This window comes from Schistocerca serialis, chromosome 5 (assembly GCF_023864345.2).
Source record: "Schistocerca serialis cubense isolate TAMUIC-IGC-003099 chromosome 5, iqSchSeri2.2, whole genome shotgun sequence".
In the NCBI taxonomy this organism is placed as follows: Eukaryota; Metazoa; Arthropoda; class Insecta; order Orthoptera; family Acrididae; genus Schistocerca; species Schistocerca serialis.
Window position 1 is genome coordinate 615,806,127 of NC_064642.1, and position 27,066 is coordinate 615,833,192.

Genomic DNA, 27,066 nt, shown 5'->3' on the forward strand with positions numbered 1-27,066 from the left:
AAGAGATAGCTCAAAAACATATGTTATTCTGGGCAGTAGTTTATCGACGAGGAATCTGATCATTTGCTCAATAATATTATCGCGTCCTGCAGTTGTCGAACATAGCTGTGGAATTGGTTGGTTGGTTGGTTGTGTTTGGGAGGAGACCAGACAGCGAGGTCATCGGTCTCATCGGTTTAGGGAAGGACGGGGAAGGAAGTCGGCCGTGCCCTTTCAAAGGAACCATCCCGGATTTAGGGAAATCACGGAAAACCTAAATCAGGATGGCCGGACGCGGGATTGAACCGTCGTCCTCCCGAATGCGAGTCCAGTGTGCTAGCCACTGCGCTAGCTGTGCAATTGGGATCCAGCCGTATTATCTAACAATTATGAGTTTTGCATTTGTCACAGACTCACTCGGTTGTCTAGCTGCTTATAGCAGAGATGATTATTAGGACGTACATTTTTGCTCTCAGTCCTACGAATACCTTTTATGGAGACGTGGCATTTTATAAATGTTGTTATCTGGGTAAGCTGTTGTGTCAAACTCCTAAGCATATCAATTTTAATAACATCGTAAATATCTGATGTAGTTACCTGATATATTATGCTAACCGTGCCTGTGTAACACATTTTAACGTATCTCAACTTTCAACACATGCCCATAATTAAAATCAACAAGCAGCGTCCAGAAATGTGTACATTAGCCATATATGTAACTTTCCGTCAATCAAACACTATGTCAAGGCGATTTAATTCAATAGCAACCCAATTTTCATTAAATATGACATTGCACTTGAAATATGGTCCCACAGTCAGAGCAGTGTCTCCGTATCTACCTTCCGAACACGTTACTAGCTTCACATCACTCATTTTTCGCACATTTTCCACATTTTTCTTTCAATTAAACACTTCTCATCATTAATATGGATCTACGGTGTATTTCAAGGAGTTTGGTAGAATGAAAATATCGGGCGAATTTTTCTTGGCGAAAAGATTATTGTTCAGAGAGTGGTAGCGAATATCGCATAATGTGGAAATCAGGTTCTTTGGAACGTGTGGCTTGTTGATGCTGCCAACTCTGAAGCGATGTTCAACAACTTGTAATAATTTTTTTATATCTACAACATGTTGCAATTTTACATCATTATATTTGAGCAACCCATCCCATGCTAATGAAGAAGAAGTCAGAGGATGGGCTGGATTCAGTTCGGTTAACGGAAATTTTGAAACTCATCAGGCAAAACAAGACATTTGTGTTCAAATATAAGACAAAATAATGTCCTAATACTCTGCATTCAAATAATGTCCACGCTTTGCATGCTCTTTAGTATTCCAAATCTTTGACTGTTGCTTCACCAGTCGACAAACTTTAGAATGCTGCAACTGGCGGCATCATTCATCCAATAGAGCTGATTCACCAGTTCGATACCCGTCTGGAAACACGACATTTTTAATTATAAAATTAGACTGCTAACTCTTGTTGTTTTCAAGTCGTCAGGTTTTAAAGTTGATGTAGTGTATAAATCGAAATTTATATTGTTATTCCAATATGATGAATGTAATGAATGTTTTGTACTTTCCCATGTTTGACGCAATGATAGAAACAATGCCTGCATTTATTTTCACTCACTGTTGTCAGTTTCTTCCAGTCATTCACATATGTTTTTAACTGTTAAATGAGCATTGTACTTCGTCAGGTTTCGAAACACAACAGACTCCATAAAAATGGGCCTATAGCTTGAATTGGAGCTATCATGTACAGCTCCACGTAATCTGCCTCAAAAATGACAATGACCTATGTGTTTCACATCAGTTCACATGCAGCCTTCCTTGCAGATGTGACAAATTTCTGATGTTTAAAAGCTTCTTTCTCTTCCTGTTTTGCAAGTAATATTTTGCGTACAATGAGATACATCTGTCTGCTAAGCCATTCCAAGCAGTCAGCACCTTAGAACATCTTAAACTCTGACTATTCCTAACTATAACAACACTGCACCTATATGAGTGGGTCATGATACGAGTGGGTTATGATATTCTCATGTAGAGGTGGTGCCAACGTCTCCATCTGTGGCAGATGGTGGCAAGGAATGTGGCATGACGTTTTGTCAACAGAAAACACACACACACACACACACACACACACACGCGCGCGCGCGCGCGCGCGCGCGCGCGCGGTATCTCCCAATCAGAGTCCACTGCTTCACAAGCCATTAAAATGAAAAACCCAATCTTAGCCTACTATTTTACAAGCCATTAAAACGAAACAGTTTGTCAGCATGTTCCCCAGAGTAGGCTATATTTTTCTCTGTATTTCCCACCTGGTAGCAAGTATAGTTCTATCTTTGTACTCCACTCGGTGAAGGCACAAAAAACTCTTAAATCAGTTATTTCCACATCTACATATTCTGTATTGTTTATCAAGATACACATACACTGCCTATTACCACTACATCTACATCTACATCCATACTTCGCAAGCCACCTGACGGTGTGTGGCGGAGGGTACCTTGAGTACCTCTATCGGTTCTCCCTTCTATTCCAGTCTCGTATTGTTCGTGGAAAGAAGGATTGTCAGTATGCTTTAGTGTGGGCTCTAATCTCTCTGATTTTATCCCCATGGTCTCTTCGCGAGATATACGTAGGAGGGAGCAATATACTGATTGACTCTTCGGTGAAGGTATGTTCTCGAAACTTTAAGAAAAGCCCGTACCGAGCTACTGAGCGTCTCTCCTGTAGAGTCTTCCACTGGAGTTCATCTATCATCTCCGTAACGCTTTCGCGATTACTAAATGATCCTGTAACGAAGCGCGCTGGTCTCCGTTGGATCTTCTCTATCTCTTCTATCAACCCTATCTGGTACGGATCCCACACTGCTGAGCAGTATTCAAGCAGTGGGCGAACAAGCGTACTGTAACCTAGTTCCTTTGTTTTCGGATTCCATTTCCTTAGGATTCTTCAATGAATCTTAGTCTGGCATCTGCTTTTCCGACGATCAACTTTATATGATCATTCCATTTTAAATCACTCCTAATGCGTATCCCAGATAATTTATGGAATTAACTGCTTCCAGTTGCTGACCTGCTATATTATAGCAAAATGATAAGGGATCTTTGTTTCTATGTATTCGCAGCACATTACACTTGTCTACATTGAGGTTCAATTGCCATTCCCTGCACCATGCGTCAATTCGCTGCAGATCCTCCTGCACTTCAGTACAATTTTCCGTTGTTACAACCTCTCGATACACCACAGCATCATCTGCAAAAAGCCTCAGTGAACTTCCTATATCATCCTCAAGGTCATTTATGTATATTGTGAATAGCAACGGTCCTATGACACTCCCATGCCGTATACCTGAAATCACTCTTACTTCGGAAGACTTCTCTCCATTGAGAATGACATGCTGCGTTCTGTTATCTAGGAACTCTTCAATCCAATCACACAATTGGTCTGATAGTCCATATGCCCTTACCTTGTTCATTAAACGACTGCGTAAGTCGAGAAACACGGCATCTACCTGTGAACACGTGTCTATGGCCCTCTGAGTCTCGTGGACGAATAGCGCGAGCTAGGTTTTACACGACCGTCTTTTTCGAAACCCATGCTGATTCCTACAGAGTAGATTTCTAGTCTCCAGAAAATTCATTATACTCGAACATAATACGTATTCCAAAATTCTACAACTGATCGACGTTAGAGATATAGGTCTATAGTTCTGCACATCTGTTCGACGTCTCTTCTTGAAAACGGGGATGACCTGCGCCCTTTTCCTATCCTTTGGAACGCTACGCTCTTCTAGACACCTACGGTACACCGCTGAGGGGGCAAGTGCCTTCGCGTACTCTGTGTAAAATCGAACTGGTATCCCGTCAGGTCCAGCGGCCTTTCTTCTTTTGAGCGGTTTCAATTGTTTCTCTATCCCTCTGTCGTCTATTTCGATATCTACCATTTTGTCATCTGTGCGACAATCTAGAGAAGGAACTACAGTGCAGTCTTCCTCTGTGAAACAGCTTTGGAAAAAGACATTTAGTATTTCGGCCTTTAGTCTGTCATCCTCTGTTTCAATACCATTTTGGTCACAGAGTGTCTGGACATTTTGTTTTGATCCACCTACCGCTTTGACATAAGACCAAAATTTCTTAGGATTTTCTGCCAAGTCAGTACATAGAACTTTACTTTAGAATTCATTGAACGCCTCTCGCATAGCTCTCCTCACACTACATTTCGCTTCGCGTAATTTTTGTTTGTCTGCAAGGCTTTGGCTATGTTTATGTTTGCTGTGAAGTTCCCTTTGCTTCCGCAGCAGTTTTCTAACTCGGTTGTCGTACCACGGTGGCTCTTTTCCATCTCTTACTATCTTGCTTGGCACATACTCATCTAACGCATATTGTACGATGGTTTTGAACTTTGTCCACTGATCCTCAACATTGTCTGTACTTGAGACAAAACTTTTGTGTTGAGCCGTCAGGTACTCTGTAATCTGCTTTTTGTCACTTTTGCTAAACAGAAAAATCTTCCTACCTTTACTACTTAGAGGTTATTAGTTAAGTCTGTACCACACTAAGTGTGCAGTACAATGGCCCTTAAAATTAAATATTTCCACGTCTGAATTTTCTGTATTATCAAAATATACATGCCACTTCACTTGGCGTTAACAGTACTTCGACCAATGTACTCCATTTGGTGCAAGGAACAGTGGACCCTCAAATTATACATGTCACCACCTAAATTGCCAGTATTATTTATCGAAATATATGTGGCTCAATTATTAGCACTACTGCTCTGTATTGACGGTTATAGTGCACATGACAAAATAGTAAAGTTCAATCTTTGTACCCATCTCGGTGCAAGGCACAAATGATCCCCAAATTAATTTTATCCACATCTAAATTTTCAGAACACATGTGGCTCACTTAATGACCTAATTTAAAGGTTATGACAAACCTGACTAAACTGTAAACTCAGATATTTTTATCCCTTTTGCTGCAAGACAGAAACGACAACCAATTAAATACACTCCTGGAAATTGAAATAAGAACACCGTGAATTCATTGTCCCAGGAAGGGGAAACTTTATTGACACATTCCTGGGGTCAGATACATCACATGATCACACTGACAGAACCACAGGCACATAGACACAGGCAACAGAGCATGCACAATGTCGGCACTAGTACAGTGTATATCCACCTTTCGCAGCAATGCAGGCTGCTATTCTCCCATGGAGACGATCGTAGAGATGCTGGATGTAGTCCTGTGGAACGGCTTGCCATGCCATTTCCACCTGGCGCCTCAGTTGGACCAGCGTTCGTGCTGGACGTGCAGACCGCGTGAGACGACGCTTCATCCAGTCCCAAACATGCTCAATGGGGGACAGATCCGGAGATCTTGCTGGCCAGGGTAGTTGACTTACACCTTCTAGAGCACGTTGGGTGGCACGGGATACATGCGGACGTGCATTGTCCTGTTGGAACAGCAAGTTCCCTTGCCGGTCTAGGAATGGTAGAACGATGGGTTCGATGACGGTTTGGATGTACCGTGCACTATTCAGTGTCCCCTCGACGATCACCAGTGGTGTACGGCCAGTGTAGGAGATCGCTCCCCACACCATGATGCCGGGTGTTGGCCCTGTGTGCCTCGGTCGTATGCAGTCCTGATTGTGGCGCTCACCTGCACGGCGCCAAACACGCATACGACCATCATTGGCACCAAGGCAGAAGCGACTCTCATCGCTGAAGACGACACGTCTCCATTCGTCCCTCCATTCACGCCTGTCGCGACACCACTGGAGGCGGGCTGCACGATGTTGGGGTGTGAGCGGAAGACGGCCTAACGGTGTGCGGGACCGTAGCCCAGCTTCATGGAGACGGTTGCGAATGGTCCTCGCCGATACCCCAGGAGCAACAGTGTCCCTAATTTGCTGGGAAGTGGCGGTGCGGTCCCCTACGGCACTGCGTAGGATCCTACGGTCTTGCCGTGCATCCGTGCGTCGCTGCGGTCCGGTCCCAGGTCGACGGGCACGTGCACCTTCCGCCGACCACTGGCGACAACATCGATGTACTGTGGAGACCTCACGCCCCACGTGTTGAGCAATTCGGCGGTACGTCCACCCGGCCTCCCGCATGCCCACTATACGCCCTCGCTCAAAGTCCGTCAACTGCACATACGGTTCACGTCCACGCTGTCGCGGCATGCTACCAGTGTTAAAGACTGCGATGGAGCTCCGTATGCCACGGTAAACTGGCTGACACTGACGGCGGCGGTGCACAAATGCTGCGCAGCTAGCGCCATTCGACGGCCAACACCGCGGTTCCTGGTGTGTCCGCTGTGCCGTGCGTGTGATCATTGCTTGTACAGCCCTCTCGCAGTGTCCGGAGCAAGTATGGTGGGTCTGACACACCGGTGTCAATGTGTTCTTTTTTCCATTTCCAGGAGTGTATATCTACAGCTAAAAGCAGATGGGATCCCAGATCAATTATTTCCACATTCAGATTGCACGTGTTATTTACCAAAGCACAGCTGTTTCATATGTTGAATCTGCTGATCTAACTTACAGGCTAAGGTGCAGTTGGTAACAACTGAAGTTCGATCTAGGTAGCCCACTTGATGCAAGGCACAATAGACCCTCAAAATTAAATATTTCCAATTTTTTGTCCGTATTATTTATCAGCTTACTGGGACTACTGATCTAACGTACAGGTTAAGCTGCAGTTGGTGTCGGCAATACTTCGAAATTTGAATCTATTTGTTGCAAGGCATGATGGATAATCAAATGAAAAAATACTTCCACCTTTAATTTATCTGCATAATTTGTCAAAATGCAGGTGGCTGACTTATTGCCTATCTGTTGTACACAGTTTGTACATATTATTTGGCTTCGTAGTATACTAAATTACTTCTGAGAAGAAGTGAGCAGTAGCTGATTATTTAGTTGTTTCTAGTAGTGCTCTTTATTTTTGGAATAAGAGTTAGCGTATTTTTTAGATCGTGTTGAGTGAGTTTATTCTTTGGTGTAGTTTTCCGCCGCGTAAGTCGCTAGTATCGGGTTATTTACATGATTCCATGAGAGTTGCCAGCAGCGAACATTGAATAGAGCTCCAGCCTCTTACCGGAAGGGAAGTCATCAGCGGCAGGAGCAGTTTTCCTGCTGTACACAGTTTGTGTACTCTCCCAAATTGCCCTTTACATACCTGCTGCCATCATGTGTCAGCTCCAAACACACAAATCATACTCCCCCTCCCCCCCTCCCACACACACACACACACACACACACACACACACACACACACACACAATTCAGGAGAATTGACATGCGGTGGCACATATGTCGGTACATCTGCCAAGGAGTTATGTAATCCATGACACACGGATTCGCTGTTGTGTTGCTTTCCAAAGGTGAACCTGCACGCTATTAAGCAGTGGTCGCGATGTGCTGGCTCATCATTGTATGTTGTGTATGCATGCTTGTCTGTTATTTCCTGCGGAGCATGATCATGTGTGCTCACATCAAATGTCATATCGTACTTGAATGATGATATTTCAAAACAAAAGTCTGTCTGGTTACTCATAGCTAACACTGAGTTGTAGCACAGCTAGTTATAGTACAGCTAACACTGAGTTATAGTACTATGTTTGAACAAAGATGAGAAACTTAGGAACAATGATAATAAACTTACTTTTGTCGCCAGATTTTATTTTTAACCTCTCCTGACGCGTTTTGGGTTCCCCATCATCAGATCAGTGGCGTAAGAATACAATGTACGATGAAACAGAGAAATGTACATTACAATGAAGCAGTGAATCCGGCTAACATAAGCTTTACGCCGATAGACAACATCTTTGCATTTATAGTCATTCTACTGCAACATCACTCCCCAAACTGGCTTTGACAGTGGAAGGTGTTATAAGGTAATCTATGCCACTAGGAGAAGGGGGGGGGGGGCGTTATTGACAATATTGTACTATTTTCTTTTGCGTGATGTTCCACTTAAGTTTGTAGGAGGACAAGATCATTTACAACACACGTCTTATCCCACGAAAGCAGAATTTTAAGAAACGCAAAGGAAAGATGCTGACAGAGTAAAGGCGTCAAAATCTGAAATATATTACATGATAAATTCCAACAAAGACGAAAAACTGCACAAGAAAACCTTTATTTGGTTCACTTTAACGGTTTCGGTAGTTTAAACTGTCATCTTCAGAAGTTAAATAGGCTGAAATCTTTGGTAAGCCAATGCCAAAATAAAAATCCGACGGTAGTGTCGTTTGCTACAGAATCAATAAAATAGAGTGACAGTGCGATGAGTAGCAAACGATAAACTGTCAAGTCTCAAATCGTACATAGTATATCCGACGAATATCAACGAACATACTGGTCACAACCATTTCTGTAACATCTTTAGCTGTTTGCATACGTATATGTGTTAATAATATTCTACATTTTGTAAGGAGCACAATTTGTTCAGTTTTGTTCGTTATATCTCTTTATCCATAGATAAATTTTCACAATGGGACTTCCATACTGACGGGTCTATTTCTTTCTAACGTTGTCATTTTTCATTCAGCATCTTCAGAATCTGTGATAATATGTCATTCGAAACAGATTCTGAACCGTAACATCCTTTGGCGATAATAAGTACCAGTCGTTTGCCGCCGGCCGCTGTGGCCGAGCGGTTCTAGGCGCTTCAGTCCGGAACCACGCTACTGCTACGGTCGCAGGTTCGAATCCTGCCTCGGGCATGGATGTGTGTGGTGTCCTTAGGTTAGTTAGGTTTAGGTAGTTCTAAGTTCTAGGGGACTGATGACCTCAGAGGTTAAGTCCCATAATGCTTAGAGCCTTTTGAATCATTTTTTTGTTGTTTGTAACAATGATATATTCCCTCTTTGCACGAATGTACCGTGGTAGAGCATTTATGACAGCATGCAACGAATTCATTTGTAAATTCTGAAGAACAGCTACGAAATTGGACGATCAGCTTCTTCAGCAAAAAGGGATAGGAAAAATGTCTCATGCTGCATGGCATGCCTTTCCTCCGTACCATGTCACTACTTTCTGCTGGAGATATTAAAAGCTAAGGCACTGTAAAATTTCATTCGTATTAGAAATAATCCAAAAAGAATAATTTTATGTATGACACTGGTTCGGTTTATTTAACCATCTACAGTCAATGTTGAGATAAAAATATAAGTTTAGCGGTGAAGCTGCAACGTCAGTTTGTACTTACGGTTCATCAGTGGCGCTTGAGGAATAATTGAGCTATGAATGAATTTCTTTACAGGTAAAAAGTAAAGTAGTATGGCATTAATAGCTGGGAGAACTCAAAGGACGGGTTTAACCGGGTGATTGGAAAGGTTTTTCCTATCCTTCACTCTTTCATGCACCTTGCCGTTGCGATGTATGAGAGCTGTGTATCTTTTGTGTGTAGGTGACTGTAATGGACGTGCATCTGTAGAGTCATATTCATGCTGGAGACGATGGGAGCAGGGAGAGTTTGAAACCTGGCGCCGGCACATAGCCTAATCCTCTCGGAGAGCACCAAGAGGGCCCCAGAGCTTAGCGTCCTCATCCAATAGACAGATCACCACCAACAGTGTCACATACTTTCACTTCAAGAGACACTGGGGGCAGGTTTGGAATTTAACCCAGGATATTAGCAAAGACTGGCGACCAGGAGCTTCACGCCACCACCCCTCCTCAGCTCGCCGGTCACAAACCGGCAGCGGAAAATCATTTAACACCAGGATTCGAATCGGCTTATCTGCGAGAATAACGCAACCACGTAGGGCGCGTTAGCGACCTCGGCTACGGAGGCTGGTTCTGCAGGATATCTTTGGTACTACGAGGAAGGAGGCACGTCATTTTGTACACCACCTCAGACTCACCACACCCAGTAAAGTAGGTACTGTAATTTTTCAGACAGTGTCCAACAGCCGCTTGTACATCAACTCCATCATCGTGGGCGCGGTGTCGGCGCTGGGCTACAGCTGCGCGGGCCAGTTCGTCAACTGGCTGGGCTACCGGACTCTGATGAGTGAGTACGACACCGGCCAGCGTGAAAGTTCAGACGTTCGCTCAGCCGGTGGTTTTCAGCCCTTAGCCACAGTTCTATGTTGTGGGATTAGACTGGGCTGAGATGCTGTGCGTGTCTCTTGCAGTGATTTGCTTCTTCTCAAGTGGAGCTTTCGGCATCGGCGTCCAGTGGTCGACCAACGCCGACCTGACGCTAGCCATGCTGTCGCTGTACCTGGCGCTCGTCGGCATCTGCTCCACCTGCATGATGGGCGTCGTCGTCACCATATTCCCCACCTCTCTGAGGTACGCCGTTGGTAACAGGAAGTAGAGAAGACCGACGACAGTGGCGTAATTTGTTAAAACGGCTTTGCTATGTTCAAGTAAGCAGCAACACACTGAATCTAGACTAACGCCGTGGGATGTGGCGTAGGTGTTTAGGCCTTCGGAAGGAATGGGTTTAAAACCCTAACTTAGATTTTATATGGTTTCTCTAATCGCTAGAGGTGATAGCCGAAATGCTTACATTGAAGAGGCCACTGTCGAAAAATATTCCCTGTCCTTTAAATGAAAAGGGAAGATATAAATTACGTCAAATGAAGCGTGCAAAAGAACACAGATGTCTAAGAAGTGAGACTGAGAAACTTTCAAAATGGCGCAACAGTAATGGGTAGAGGTGAAAATACAAAGATGTAGATTCCTGAATGACTACGAGAAAGGTAGACGACGCGTAAAGGAAAATTCACCGTTGGATAAAGGAAAAGCACCTGTACGAATATTAAGAGCTATAATGGTAGTCCGTTACAAAGCAAAGGAGGAACAGCTAAAAGGAGGGAGGAATATGTAGAAGGCTATACAACGGAACAAAGAAGACAATAGTGTAGAAATGGAAGAGGAAGCGGATGAAGGTGACGTGGGAGATGGTATATCGCAAAGAGACTTTGACAGAGTAGCGAAGGACCTAAGTCCACACAAGGAACTTGGAGTAGACGATATTCGTAGAAGATATTCCGTCAGAGCTACTGAGGTCCTAGGGAGAACAAGCCGTGATTAAACCATACCACCTATTATGCAGGATATATAAGACAGCCGAAATGATCTCAGACTTCAATAAGAATGTAAGGTTTCAGTTAAAAAGAAGGCAGATACCAACAAGTATGAATATTACCAAACTATCAGTTTAGTAAGTGATGGTGGTAAAATACTGATTCGAATTATATATAAAACAATGTAAACGCTTGTAGAAGTCGACCTTGAGGACTATCAATTGCGGTTTTCCAGAAATATAGGAACATGCAGGGCAATAGTGACGCTTCGACTTAGGTTGGAGAATAGCTGTTCTGCGTTTATAGCCTTTCTGGATTCAGAGGAAGCTCGAATGGAATTTTTTTGCTGTTGTCTTTAGGATGAAGACTGGTTTGATGCATCCCTCCATACTACACTATCGTGTGCAAGCCTCCCTTTCTCCTGTGAACTACTGCAATTAACATCCTTCTGCATCTGCTTATTGTATTCATCTCTTGGTCTCCCTCTATGATATTTATCTCCCAATATACTTCCTTCCAGTACTAAACTGGCGATTTCTTGATGTCTCTGAGTATGTCCTATCAACCGATCCATTCTTCTAATCAGGTTGTGCCACAAATTTCTCTTCTCCCCAATTCTGTTCAGCAACTCCTTATTAAATACACGACCCATCGATCTAATCTTCAACATTCGCCTGTAGCACCCCATTTCAAAAACTTCTTTTTCCTTCTTGTTTCAACAGTTTATCATCCATTTTTTACTTTAGTACATGGCTGCACTCCGTACAAATCCTTTCAGAACAAACTTCCTAACACCTTAATCTTGATTCGATGTTAACAAACGTATCTTGTTCAGAAACGCTTTTCGTGACATTGCGTCTACATTTTATATCTTCTCTTCTTCGGCCATTATTAGTTATTTTGCTGCCCAAATAGAAAACTCATCTACAACTTTAAGTGTATCATTACTTAATCTAATTCCTCAACATCACTTGATTTAATTTTACATTCCATTGTCATTGTTTTTTTGTCGTCGTTTGTCTTGAGTATTCATCTTGACTGGACTATACTCTTTTAAATTTGGAACATGTTGTTGTTGTGGTCTTCAGTCCAGAGACTGGTTTGATGCAGCTCTCCATGCTACTCCATCCTGTGCAAGCTTCTTCATCTCCGAGTAATCTGAATCTGCTTAGTGTATTTATCTCTTGGTCTCCCTCTACGACTTTTACCCTCAACGATTCCGTCCAACACTAAATTATAACATACTCTTTTAAATTCTGCAAATAGCAGGGATAAAATACAGGTAGTGTTGAGGTATTTTCAACATGTGCAATATACAGGCTGCATTTAAGTGTCGAGGTACATACAAAAGAAGTAGTAGTTACGAAGAGAGTGTTACAGTATTGTGACGTGTCTCTGATGTTATTTAATGTGTACAGTGAGCAATCATGAAGGAAACCAATGAGAAATTGGTGAATGGAAGTAGAGTTTAGGGAGAAGAAATAAAAAGTTTGATGTTTTCCATTGACAATGTAATTCTAGAAGAGAGGGCAGATGACACTGAACAGTTGTTGTACGTAATGGACAGTCTTTAAAACGGATTATAAGAGGAACATCAACAGAAATACAACAAAGGTAATGAACGAAGTCGAATTAAATCCAACGGTGCAGAGGGAATGAGATTTGGAAACGAGACCCTAAAATTAGGTGAAGATGTTTATTTGGGCAGGAAAATTACTGACTGTTGTGGAAGGAGGGAATAAATAAAATGGAGACTGGCAGTAGAAATGCAAATTTAAATGTTAGGAACTGTTTTTGGAGGGTGAGGAAGTGAAACATGGTGTGCAAGAAGAGAATAGAAGCTTTTGAAAGGTGGTGCTACAGGGGAGTGCTGAATATCAGATAGGTATATTGGATAAGTAATGATGAGGTAATTAATCGAACTGAAGAGAAAGATACGGCATAATTTGATAACTTGATTTAACGAAGGGGAGGGGGTTTAAAATTATAGAGGGAAACCAAACATTGAATGTGGTAAGTTAGTACAATTGGCTGTATGTTCCAATAGTTACGTGGAGATATATAGGCTTGCATAGAATACACTAGCAAGGAGAGCTGCGGCAAACCGATCTTCGGATTAACCAGCAGAACACTAAGATCAGAGCATGATAGAGGGTGTTAAATCGAAAAAAATTTTCACCATAACCAAATGCCGGAAATCCACATTTTGGAGCTGCAACCACAAAACGACAGCCAATCAGCAACGAGTACACGAATGTCAACACTGTTAGAATGTTATAGGCTGCAACAATCACTCAGGAATTTTCGAAATGGCAAACCAATCATCTCTTCGAATAAGTAAACATTTTTGTGATCGCGAAAGCATATATTTCGCTCATTTACGGCAAAAATTTTATTAATAGAAACAATGTCTAAAATTTAGTTTTTTTCTCATTTACCAATAACTTTACAGCTACTTACCGACTTCTTGGAACAAAAGTTCATCCTTACATTCTGTACATTAACAGAACATTAAAAATCTATTTAGATGTCATTAAAAACACAGCGCCTTGTAGCATCATATATTGACTATGTTCCTTCCATGCTATTTTTGTTGTGATGCTTCTTATCTTAACAAATTAATGGCATTTAGTTAGCGGTTTTAATAGTGCATTGTGCATTTCCGACTTTTCGTTACGTGAAAAAAGTTACTTGATTCTACGTTATCAGCTACTCAGAATGTATAATCTCATGTTTTCAGTCTATTAAAGCCGTGATCAAGTTAAAATTCAAATTTTGGAGCCCCAGAACTTTGTTCTAGAAGCACTAGTTGAGGGAGTCCAACAAAAATAGCTCACACGTTCACACAACTTCTGTCTTATGAATGCTTATTAGTGGTTAAGCTATACAGAAGGCGTTCATAGCGTATATTTCAACCACAGAAACGCTATGTCACTGCACCACGGAAACATACTAATGTCACTCCACCACATGGGGGGAGGGGTACCCCACGACACAGCAAGTTCCTTTGTATAAAGAACCAAGGTAAGGCCATTTTGATCGTTTTTGTCAGTTTCTGTAAGTCGACAACATCGTGAAAAATTCCTGTGCGCAAAAATGTGCGCGTACAGCTACGTCTTGCCACTGTACAATGTTCTTTTAGTTACAATCGAAAATACATACTAATGTGAATTTATTTTCCTTTCTATCGTTGAGGAAGCACCACTCAAGGACCGTTAAAGTAATTCCCATATGCCCTATACCGCTATCAAGAATTACTACCCAATCATTACTTCAGTTGATTTTATCTTTTGTCAGAAATCACTCGTTTCTCTGTTACAGAACCACGGCTGTCAGCCTGACCATGATGTTCGGCCGAATTGCTGCTCTATCGGGCAACGTCATCTTCCCTGTGCTGCTGGACATAAGCTGTCAGCTGCCCTTCTTCCTTGTGAGCGGTGTCAACATAGGTAAGCAGTATTCTGAGCTGCCAAGTGCTGAATTTTGGGAAAGAGTGGAAAGTGAGAGATTTTTTTTACGGTGAGTAGTTATACCACATCGGTCCAGAAAGTTTTGAGATTAGATTAATAGAAAACAGAGGAAATTTGAGATTGTGGTTGCTATGCTTCAGGCTTCCTACATGGTATCCTCCTGACCTCTTCCTGACCCCCACCCCCGCCCCCTCCCAACGCCTCTGACCCATGCCTTCTCGCCACCTCAGTTCACATGACAATGTGAAACTATCAGAATAGTCTGTCTTTGGGATATTGTTCAACTCCCGTCTCATGTTGCTCTGAATGCCGCTTATGGCGACAAAGCATTGACTCTTCATGTGAAGTTTTGCACTTCGTCGTTTTTAGTAGGTTATGATTTTTTCCAGATAAGAACTGACCGCATTTTGTATTTCAATCAAGTCGCTGCTGGCGTCCTTGGACCGTTGTTTTTGTTTCAAAGTTCGCTGTAAGCATTTTGCATACACTTTTTTCTTCTTCAAAACATTCTGGAGAATGTGAACACTCGTTCCATTGCGATTGGTGATATACAACTGTGACACATCGTGGGCGCACGTCCACTACTTCACACTGACTGCTCACGGCTGACTGGTCGATTCTAAACCATTTGTTTGCAGTTGTGAGTTGAAGCCACAGTCTAATAAATACAGTCACGATATTCTCTGCTGCGAAAGTTGTTACCGTTCGACAGCTGGAGTAACAGTAGCGTTCCAAGATGTAAGAAAGCAGACAGTCAAAAATGGTTCAAATGGCTCTGAGCACTATGGGACTTAACATCTGAGGTCATCAGTCCCCTAGAACTTAGAACTACTTAAACGTAACTAACCTAAGGACATCACACACATCCATGCCCGCGGCAGGATTCGAACCTGAGACCGTAGCGGTCGCGTGGTTCCAGACCGAAGCGCCTAGAACCGCTCGGCCACTGCGGCCGGCAGCAGACAGTCAAATGCGTCGCAAGAAAAATGCTTGTCTTTAATTATTTTCTACTTAATAAACGGAGTAGTGGTTATTTTTTGTGTACCATGCGTTGGTGAGTTACCGAGAGACATGAATTATAGTGAAATACATGTAAAACCAGCCGAATCACAATGATACAGTGACCTATGCTAAAAGTTATTTCTGAAGAAATACTTCCGAATATGTCTACATTTTAGAGCTTAGTCCGCAGAAAGCAAAAGAATATCAACATGAGAAGCATATATTTCTGTTGTCTGTTGTTATTATCATACGTATTTTCCTCGACACTTACATAAATCTTATGGAGTCCAATGATTCGGCCTTTCCTACACTTGACTCAGCTTTCTAATACATGAATATTTTTGTAATGGTAATTAAGTTTGCTTCAAAACGAAATGTGCCGAAGATTCTTGCCGTTTGTGGCTCAGATTTAGCAACGAGTGTGGAATTTGTTTCTCCTGTGTTGGGAAACAGTATTGTTGATTCTGACGATTTATTATCACATCTATGTGATTTTTCCCTTAAGCTACAGTTGTGGTGGCTTGTTTGATACGTTGAATGATATAGGTATTACATCCCTTGCCAACGGCCATGCCGCAGTGGTAACATCGGTTCCCGCCGGATCACCGAAGTTTATCGGTGTCGGGCTGGGCTAGCACTTGGATGGGTGACCATCCGATCTGCCGAGCGCTGTTGGCAATCGGGCGCACTCAGCCCTTGCGAGGCAAATTGAGGAGCTACTTGGTTCAGAAGTAGCGGCTCCGGTCTCGTAAACTGACATTCGGCCGGGAGAGCGGTGTGCTGACCACATGTCCCTCCATATCGGCATCCGGCGACGCCTGTGGTCTGAGGATGACACGGCGGCCGGTCGTCACCGTTGGCCCTTCAAGACCTGTTTGGTCGGAGCTTAGTGCTATTCCTTAGAGGTTCCTACGTTCCACATCCACTGACTTGGCTGAAAATGTAGCGAACAAACCTTTCTGTAAAAGGTTAGGTCTTCTAGTGTTTACTAGCAAGTTTTCTGGTGTTTACTAGCAAGTTTTCGTTATTAAAGGAAAACGATAACAATCATTAAATTTCTGTACGTTACAAGAGAATCAGAAATAACCTGTCCTGTAATCTACCGTTTTGTATCTCCCAGAGTCTTTAGGAAACTAAATAATCACAAATGGGGTGTAATTTTTTAGTTATTGTCGATTTTCATGTTACTACATACACTTCTCATTGTAAAAACTACGAATCAATATAAACGTTAGTATTCATAGTCATCCGATATCGTATTCAAAAGTGTCGTTTGGTGGCCGCAAGGGGGAGCTGCTATCGCTGGAGGTAACAAAAACAACATGGAGTTCAAATGGCTCTAAGCACTATAGGACTTAACATCTGAGGTAATCAGTCCCCTAGACGTAGAACTACTTAAACCTAACTAGCCTAAGGACGTCACACAGCCGGCCGTTGTGGCCCAGCGGTTCTAGGCGCTTCAGTCTGGATCCGCGCGACCGCTACGGTCGCAGGTTCATTTCCTGCCTCGGGCATGGATGTGTGTGATGTTCTTAGGTTAGTTAGGTTTAAGTCGTTCTAAGTTCTAGGGGACTGATAACCTCAGATGTTAGGGCTCAGAGCCATTTGAACCATTTTTGACGTCACACACATCCACGCCCAAGGCAGGATTCGAATCTGCGACCGTAGCAGCAGCGCTGTTCTAGACTGAAGCGCCTAGATCCGCTCGGCCACAGTGTCCGGCCGCGACGGAGTGTCGCGACTGTTGTGTTACACTGTGGTTGAAGCTGGCACCATAGTTACTGTGGTGACGTCACTTACGCAGCAGGAATAAAATTAGTTGCTAAATCTTATGGACGGCCATTGTACGGTTATCGGGGGACTAGGTACGTCCACAGGAAGCGCTCTGGCCGTTCTTGAGACAAATGAAACAATTTTCTGGACGTACGTTTACAGGACACCTTTTTATATTTTTTCTACAGTATTCTGTAAGAATACAGGAGGCTGTTATATTCCTTTGTACATGATGCATTTCGGCAAGCTAAATTCTGTACCTACGAATAAATATAATTGACGGTCTGTAATTTATCAGCAGCTGGCAGGTTGGTTTAGGCTCAGTCCATATTAAAGTGTGAGGGACGCGGTGACTCTTTAGCGCTGGGCTGCGTATCGTATTAGTAAAACCGTAGACAGCTGGTCAGTCCACGCACGCGTCACATACCTCAGCAGTAATGTCAGGGCCCTACGTCGTCTGAAGTCCACCGCGCGGCGTCGCTACCTTGTAGCAGCTGCAAAACAGAGCGGAAACAAAAAGAAAACTCAACCGCACTGAATCAACACAAAATGGTAAGAAATTAATTTTAAGCAAAAAGGGATGTGGTAATTAGAGACTGCCGTATTAGAAACGTGTCAAACAAAATGCTTAACGTGGAATTTGTAAAATAGACAAAACTATCACTCACAGTAATATAATCGTGGAAAGTGAGGGTTTCGAATTACCTTTTTGGCAATTGGTATTCCATCTGTCTTGAAGAAGAGTGAGGTTTCCTTGCATCTACACCATAAAGTGTGATTTTTTTTAAATTTCACGTCGCTTGGTTTGGTTCTGAACAAGGAAACGCAACCTCAAGTTTATCAGTTGTCTCACACAATTTGGAAATTTGTGGTAAGGGCTTGTGGGACCAAACTACTGAGGTCATCGGTCCCTAAGCTTACACACTACTTAACATAAACTAATTTACGCTAAGGACGACACACACACCCATACCCGAGGGAGGACTCGAACCTCCGACGGGGGAGCCGGGCGCACCGTGACAAGATGCCCTAGACCGGCGGCTACACCGCGCGGCTCCTTGTCTCACACACTGGGATAATAATACTCATGCACTTACTGTGGAAATACTAGTGTATTCAGTTAACTATACAAAATACTGTATGTGCGTGACATCGGTGACTGAACCTTGGTAGACTTACTGAAAAAGGACCAGATTGGGTACGACGGCAATTTTTCATTTCCTGTATAGAAATTGCCAGTATTTCTTATCACCAGCTCTCTGGTTTTCACGACACTGTTTTGGCATCTGCGATGGGAGAGGGACACTAATGTGTTTATTATTCCGCTCCATATACAGGCCTATCCCGAACTCTAACGACAAAATTGCCGATTTCCTTCAGGAATACTTACAGTAATTTGTTATAAGCAAGCTTGAGCTGTTGTGACTTTTTACAGGCAGAAAGGTAATTATGGTTTATTGCTTGTTACCTCACTTACTTTGTTTCTGTAAAAATATCTTCATTCAGTGAGAAACCTGTAACAAAGGACCACCATTACGAAGAAGTAATGGTTCTTCCCAAGCACCTACGTTCAGACGCAAAAGTAGTATTAAGTGATTACCGTCACGGTGAAAACAGTCGTGCATAGCATCGATGTACCGCTGTGCCATTTTTTTTTCAATAAACTTAAACACAAGAAACATTTCAGATAACTCTTCAGCTGTAAATTTATCCACACCGTTGCTTACGACCAGTAACGTACACTTGAAAGACAGCGGTGATCGCAGGCAGAATTAAAGTCTACTGCAGCACTGACGCGAATGAAACGCAGCATGTTACATTTTTTCTGTTTACCTTGTAAACATGCAGAAGAGGATACAATATTTAATAATTACAGTAAACTGAGGTGACAAATAACTTAAAGAACTGATAATTTCTTCAACAGGTAGCACCTAATCCAGATGTGTTCCAAGAAGGCGGAAAAGTTTTTCTACACATAGGTTGTGCTGGTATTGTTTATCGGTACAGCGCGTGTTAACCGAAAAGATAAGTGCTGAATAAACTCGGCGCAGGCTTTATATGTGAAGTGGCTCATGTTCGAATCCATACGAATATCCTTCATTTTTTCCACCCTAACACACCGAGCGAGGTGGCGCAGTGGCTAGCACACTGGACTCGCATTCGGGAGGACGACGGTTCAATCCCGCGTCCGGCCATACTGATTTAGGTTTTCCGCGATTTCCCTAAAACGCTCCAGGCAAATGCCGGGATAGTTTCTTTGAAAGGGCACGGCCGACTTCCTTCCCCGTCCTTCCCCAATCCGATGAGACCGATGACCTCGCTGTCTGGTCTTCCCCAAACAACCCAACCCCTCCACCCTAACAGACACGTTCTCCTGGTTCAACAATTTGCTGTCTGGGAAGTGTACTATTTCGATAATGTGCATCTGATTTCTTACAGAAGATGCGTTTATGCCATTGAATTTTGGCTGTAAATCAGTCACTTCTGATGGAGAATGAACTCACAGGTGTACGTCTGTTTGACGTAATATGTGAGAATTAATCATCAGGTGTCATAAATACTACACAGTTAGGGACATACCGAGATACTGGAGAACCCAGTAGACGTTGGAGAACTGGACTTTGACGTCTAACAACAATGTTTAGATAATGGACTTATCAACATCTCACAGTAAAATAATTATAAAGGCGGTACAGTTGAAACATGCCTCTGCGTTTCGCGGGTCGGTGGATAAGGTTCGGCGCCGGCTTCGGGAGACCGGAGTGCTTAGCAATCGTGCGGCCTTCGAGAAGTCCGTGGTGATCATCTACTCTACGGGTTAGCGTTTGCCGACGGCAGTATTAAGCGTGACTGGCGGAACGTGACATTTTCCAACGAATGGATATTGTACTCGGCGAATGATGGTTCCGTAGGAGTATACAGGCGCAAAGTGCCCCGTTTCCACTCCAAATACACCCACAAGTGACAACGCGATGGCGTTCGACAGTGGTAGTTTACGGCTGGATGTGTTACCGTCGACTAGCAATCCTTCACAGCATAAATAGTCGATTTGGTGCAGCCCATATAACCCAATTACGACGAATATTATGCTACCATCAATGTGACAATCACGGTGAAAAACATATTCAGAGTGAGTAATCTGTTGCAGCAGGACCATCTCAGCCATGGTACGGGAGTGGTTTGCAGAATAGAATGAGATTTCTCTTTTCCATCGCTTTCCTTCTGCAGCAGACCTAAATCCTACTGAAAACGTATGGGCAGAAATGAAACGAACCGAACAAAGCGAGGAAAGTGGTATGACTCAGCGCCAAGAATCCTTAATGACCTTTGTAACCTCAACCAACGCAGAAAACTTGTACTAAGTCAGATAAGAATCAAACCTTGCATGTTAGACCGTCGACTATACCAGTGCCGCAGCTGCCGATATTTACACACTGTTATCGCTCTTGAATCCACAACATGAAATTAAGCATCTTCACTAGGTCTGTAGTGCTAAACATGACATTGTGCAATTTTTTAACTTGTTTTTGGAAGGTGTGTCCTTATGCTAACTGTCAAAGAGCTGTTAATTCTGCTGCTGTAATCATAATTATAAGTGGACTTTATTTTTATTGACAGTACTGTATACCCCATACCGTGACTAGCTCCTGCGTAACATTGCGGGTAATTGAAATTTCAGTCACTGCAATTTTTTGTGCAGGCAAATGTAACGGGATTACTGTAGTAAATTTGGAAATTTGTGATAAGTTCTATGGGACCAAACTGCTGAGGTCATCAGTCCGTAGGTTTGCACACTCCTTAATGTAACTCAACTAACGTACGCTAAGGACAATACACACCCATACCCAAAGGAGGGCACGAACCTCCGACAGGGGCAGCCGCGCTAACCGTGGAAAGGCGCCTGAGACCGCACGGCTACACGGCTCGGCTTGCTGTTGTATCCCCGCCCTGAGGAGTGATCGAAGACACTTCTAAAAGAGAAACTTTGTTAACAAAACAAAACTCAATAATAATGTCCTTTGATGAGCACACACGCAACTACACACAAAACGGAAATACACTACTGGCCATTAAAATTGCTACACCAAGAAGAAATGCAGATAATAAACGGGTATTCATTGGACAGATATATTATACTGGAACTGACATGTGATTACATTTTCAGGCAATTTGGGTGCAGAGATCCTGAGAAATCAGTACCCAGAACAACCACCTCTGGCCGTAATAACGGCTTTGATACGTCTAGGCATTGAGTCAAACAGAGCTTGGATGGCGTGTACAGGTACAGCTGCCCATGCAACTTCAACACGTTACCACAGTTCATCATGCATAGTGACTGGCGTATTGTGACGAGTCAAGTTGCTCGGCCACTATTGGCCAGACGTTTTCAGTTGGTGAGATATCTGGAGACTGTGCTGGCCATGGCAGCAGTCGAACATTTTCTGTATCCAGAAAGGCCCGTACAGGACCTGCAACATGCGGTCGTACATTATCCTGCTGACATGTAGGGTTTCACAGAGATCGAATGAGGGATAGAGCCACGGATCGTAACACATATGAAATGTAACGTCCACTGTTCTAAGTGCCATCAATGCGAACAAGAGGTGACCGAGACGTGTAACCAATGGCACCCCATACCATCACGCCAGGTGATACGTCAGTATGGCGATGACGAATACACGCTTCCAATGTGCGTTCACCGCGATGTCGCCAAACAGGGATGCGACCATCATGATGCTGTAAACACAACCTGGATTCATCCGAAAAAACGACGTTTTGCCATTCGTGCACCCAGGTTGGTCGTTGAGTACACCATCGCAGGCACTCGTCGAGCTGTTCGTGCAAATGATTGTCGTAATGCAAACGTCCCCATCTGTTGACACAGGGATCGAGTCTTGGCAGCACGATCCGTTACAGCCATGCGGATAAGATGCCTCTCATCTCGACTGCTAGTGATACGAGGCCGTTGGGATCCAGCACGGCGTTCCGTATTACCCTCCCGAACCCACCGATTCTATATTCTGCTAACAGTCATTAGATCTCGATCAACGCGAGCAGCAATGTCGCGATACGATAAACCGCAATCGCAATAGGCTACAATCCGACCTTATTTAAAGTCGGAATCGTGATGGTACGCATTTCTACTACTTACACGAGGCATCGCAACAACGTTTCACCAGTCAACGCCGGTCAACTGCTGTTTGTGTATGAGAAATCGGTTGGAAGCCTTCCTAATGTCAGCACGTTGTCGGTGACGCCACCGGCGTCACCCTTGTGTGAATGCTCTGAAAAGCTAATCATTTGCATATCACAGCATCTTCTCCCTGTCGGTTAAATTTCGCGTCTGTAGCACGTCACTATCGTGGTGCAGCAATTTTAATGGCCAGTAGTGTATGTTTACTGCGACGTGCCTACACGACGAGACCTGAATAATGGTAGGCGTCGTCGTGAAGGCCTGGAACGAAACTGGGCCGGTACCACAGGAGTATGACTATAGACGTACCGCTGATGACGACGAACCGGGCAGGATCTGCCGGCATCGAGCGCTGAGGAGAAACTGTAGGTATCGGCAAATGGTAGCGCTGGAACTGAACAGTTGATGCGGCTGGACGAAACTGCTGGTGCTGCCGACTTAGCTATAGCCGTAATTTATTTCGTACTGTGCTGTGGTGGCCTAAATAGACGGGAGCGGATGGATACCCATGTGGCGCTGCGAGGGCACGTGACCTGGCATAGCAAAATAGTGCCCTGCCCTGTTGCGGCAGGCGCGCTGCCTGTAGGCGAGGTTGGCATCCCCAGACTCCGTCGGAGGCGACGCGTAACTCGTGGTAAACAACACTGGCCATACAAGGACATGTCTCGGTTATATAAACCGATGCCAACGGCGTTGCCGCAATGGTAACACCTGCTCCCGTCAGATCACCGAAGTTACGCGCTGTCGGGCTGGGCTAGCATTTTGATAGGGTACCATCCGGTTTACCAAGCGCTGTCAGCAAGTGGGGTGCACTCAGCCCTTGTGAGGCAAACGGAGAGGCTACTTGATTGAGAAGTAGTGGCATTGGTCACGTAAACTGACATACGGGCAGGAGAGCGGTGTGCTGAGCACGTGCCCCTCCGTATCCGCATCCAGCGACGCCTGTGGGCTGAGGATGACACGGCGATCGGTCGGCGCCATTGGGCCTTCATTTGCCTGTTCGGGCAGAGAGCAGTTTTATGTAAACTCAAGAGGGATAAATGTTACGGTGTAAGGACGAACGCCGGCACGAATATGAAGAACGTAAGAGCAGAGAAGACTGCGAGACGACGTCAGCGAATAATACGCTGACTAGTACCGCACAACGACAGGAGCGGCGTCTATCCGATGAGAATATAAGCGTCGCCCCTGCCAGCCTCGGCCGCACAGTAGAAGACGCGCATTAGCAGATCCGGACTAGAAACCGCGCACTAGAAGAGCCGTTATTAGTGATCCATATGGACATGTGTGAATTACTTGTACGGACATTGTATGTAGCGAAGGACATTGATTATTTGCATGTCGCCATTTGCCTGCGACTCAAAGTTAAGTACTGTCTACTTTATTGTAATGAAAACCTTTAATGTGATTTGCTCGAATTGTTGTTTACCTATAGGAGAAAGCAGCATCGTTTTAGGCACCTAAGACCAAAATGGTTCAAATGGCTCTGAGCACTATGGGACTTAACTACTGAGGTCATCAGTCCCCTAGAACTTAGAACTACTTAAACCGAACTAACCTAAGGACATCACACACATCCATGCCCGAGGCAGGATTCGAACCTGCGACCGTAGCGGTCACGCGGTTCCAAACTGAAGCGCTTAGAACCGCAACGGCCACACCGGCCGGCTACCTAAGACCAGACGAGTGTGCAGGACACCACAATAAAGGAAAGGAGAGGATAGGGTACGAATTCATGATGTCAGGTGCATCAGGACTTTGTGAGGAATCAGCGGCGACTCTTGAAAATGCGTGCCAGATCGGGACTCGAACCTGGAATCTCCGGCTTAGTGGGCAGCTACGTAAACCACTGTACCAGCAGGACATGCCGTTTATCGCATAAGAATGGATTATTTCCGCACACGCTATCGTCGACTCTCACTTCCACCTAGCAACACCTATCAGCAGTCCTTGTCCATGTCCATGTCCTCCGTGCTAGCTAATTTTAGATTCCCGCTGGAGTTCGAACGTAAATGTGCATTCGCACTGAAGATTGTGGATTCATTGCCATAGAGACGAATCATTTGTATGTGATACGTGGGACTTAGGGAAGGCAGGAAAAGGTGTGGACGGCGCCTCATCAGTAACCGTTGGTTGCACAGTAAACATACACTTTATTTAAGGAAATAATTTTTTTAAAGCAATCGTTTAAAAAAGTTGACTGCTACACAAGCTACACTTACGTCTGAAGGCCTTATTAAGAAGAATTTTAATTATTTGTCAGCGGAAGGCCACAAGCAATAACTTAAACTAGCTGATTCCGATCCTTGACGTGGTCCTGCACTCTCACGACTACGCAATTCCGTTGGCCAGTACATGTATGGCGCCAGCGGTCGGGCGAGTGCTGACTGCTGCTCCGTCGCTCTTGAACTCCGACACACGACGACCCGAAAATACTGGCGGTCGCTCCAAAGGTAGTACCACAGTGGAAAATAAAATGATCATATGGCATTGTTGACCGGGAGGCCCCATTCGGGAGAGCTAGGCCGCCGTACTGCAAGTCGTTCATAGGTGACGCCACATCGGCGACTTGCGAGTCAATGATGGACACACAACAACCAGTCTCCTGCCGGGAATCGAACCGGGGCCCACTGCGTGGTAGGCGCTAACGCTATCGCTACGCTACAGAGGCGGACAGTACCATAGTAATCGCTATCGATAAACGCCCTAGTTGCCACTCACGGACAGACAAAGCGAGCACACGTAGTGGCGCCAGTGAACGGACTAAGGAAACGAGAGGTCATAATACGAATACACGACGCCAACCTGTCAACGGCACAAACGCGAGCCGATCATGGCTCACTATGAATGCTGTCACATAAATTTATAGGTTGTGATGAAAGTTGCTTACCCACGTCCATCCGGCGGCCGGCTGTTCACACAGCCTGCCTGATGTGCGGAAGAAACGAGTACCACGTGGATACGGTACTTGCTTCATAAGGGGTTTCAAAAAAATAGTTCAAATGGCTCTGAGCACTATGGGACTTAACATCTATGGTCATCAGTCTCCTAGAACATAGAACTACTTAAACCTAACTAACCTAAGGACAACACACAACACCCCGTCATCACGAGGCAGAGAAAATCCCTGACCCCGCCGGGAATGGAACCCGGGAACCCGGGCGTGGGAAGCGAGAACGCTACCGCACGACCACGAGATGCGGACTAAGGGGTTTCAGTGACGCCGACACTAAAGATGGACACGTGTCAATTTGAGGAAGGACACCTGAGGTGAGGCTCATCTCATTAACTTCACTTCAAACATTACTTCTTATGTTTTGCCTGTTACGGTACCTATCGCTTCCTCGATTTCCTTGACTTCTTCTCCCAACGGGCTTAAATCATATTGTCTGGAGAGGTAATCTTTCTCCAGTCATTCTTTTAAGATGTTTATTCCAGTTTCTTCTGTTTTCTTGTATTTTATTGAGGATGTTATATACATGCAACTCTTCACTAATTTCCGAATTTGTGAATCTGTGGCTCTTGGGCATTTATCTCTTTATTGGTCTTACAAACCTCATCTCCGATACTTGTATACGACTTTCTTGACGTTTGTGTATAAGCCACGTTTCACTTCCGTAAAGGAGCATTGGAGCTGCCATTGTGTCATAAAATTTCAGTCTTGTTTCCTTCTTCGCTTCATTTTTTATTCATCTGTTTATAGTTCCAAATATATTCCCTACCTTTGACAGTTTCTTTACTATGTCTTCGTCATGCTCATATATAACGTTATAAGCTAAAAAATTAAAAAGTCTGCCCCATCCTGCTCAAGTTCCAATAAAACTGAATGCTTCGATACCCTTCACGATTTCCTAGTAGAAATTTGTGACACTTCCGACGAACAGCGATTTCCAAGAAGAAATTCGTCTTTCGTCAAACGAAAACGTCAAGAGCATCATTTGACGGACGTGGGAAAACTTTCAAAGACTGTTTCCCTGTCCTGTCTAGTAATAAGAAATGGAAGCGCAAATTAAAAAGTCTGCCCCATCCTGCTCAAGTTCCAATAAAACTGAATGCTTCGATACCCTTCACGATTTCCTAGTAGAAATTTGTGACACTTCCGACGAACAGCGATTTACAAGAAGAAATTCGTCTTTCGTCAAACGAAAACGTCAAGAGCATCATTTGACGGACGTGGGAAAACTTTCAAAGACTGTTTCCCTGTCCTGTCTAGTAATAAGAAATGGAAGCGCAATCTCTTGGAAGAGACAGTAATTTTGGAATTCACATGAATTGTGATTTAAAGCGAGCAGTTTCTGGAAACTTCCAGCCAGCTTAAGTTACAGGAAAGTTATAAATCTTTGTGAAGGATAAGTTACTGGCTAAGCTTAAAGGCTGAATTAGAAATACTGTCAAATACAGCAGTAAGAACTTTATTACCTCTCTTGTCCACATATTTGTGTGAAAAGGCTTTTAACTCCTACATTTATATAAAAAATAAATACAAAAACAGGCTTCTTGCCGAGAATAATTTGAGACCTTCTATAACTTCTGTGGTTCCTGGCTTAAGAGCTATGTGCCATGCAAAGCAGGCGGATCCTTCTCACCATCT

General features: G+C 44.0%; 1 protein-coding gene across 2 annotated transcripts in view; it reads left to right on the top strand.

The window, feature by feature from the left end:
• The window catches only part of LOC126480994 (synaptic vesicle glycoprotein 2C-like), a 175,149-nt gene that overhangs the window by 132,297 nt on the left and 15,786 nt on the right, over positions 1–27,066 (top strand). Inside the window, exons 9-11 of one of the 2 annotated variants that reach the window (XM_050104438.1) lie at positions 9,898–10,012; positions 10,137–10,296; positions 14,358–14,485. In XM_050104438.1, the coding sequence (XP_049960395.1) occupies positions 9,898–10,012; positions 10,137–10,296; positions 14,358–14,485 (403 nt within the window). The remainder of the gene's footprint in view (positions 1–9,897; positions 10,013–10,136; positions 10,297–14,357; positions 14,486–27,066) is intronic. The other variant, XM_050104439.1, reaches the window with a different exon arrangement.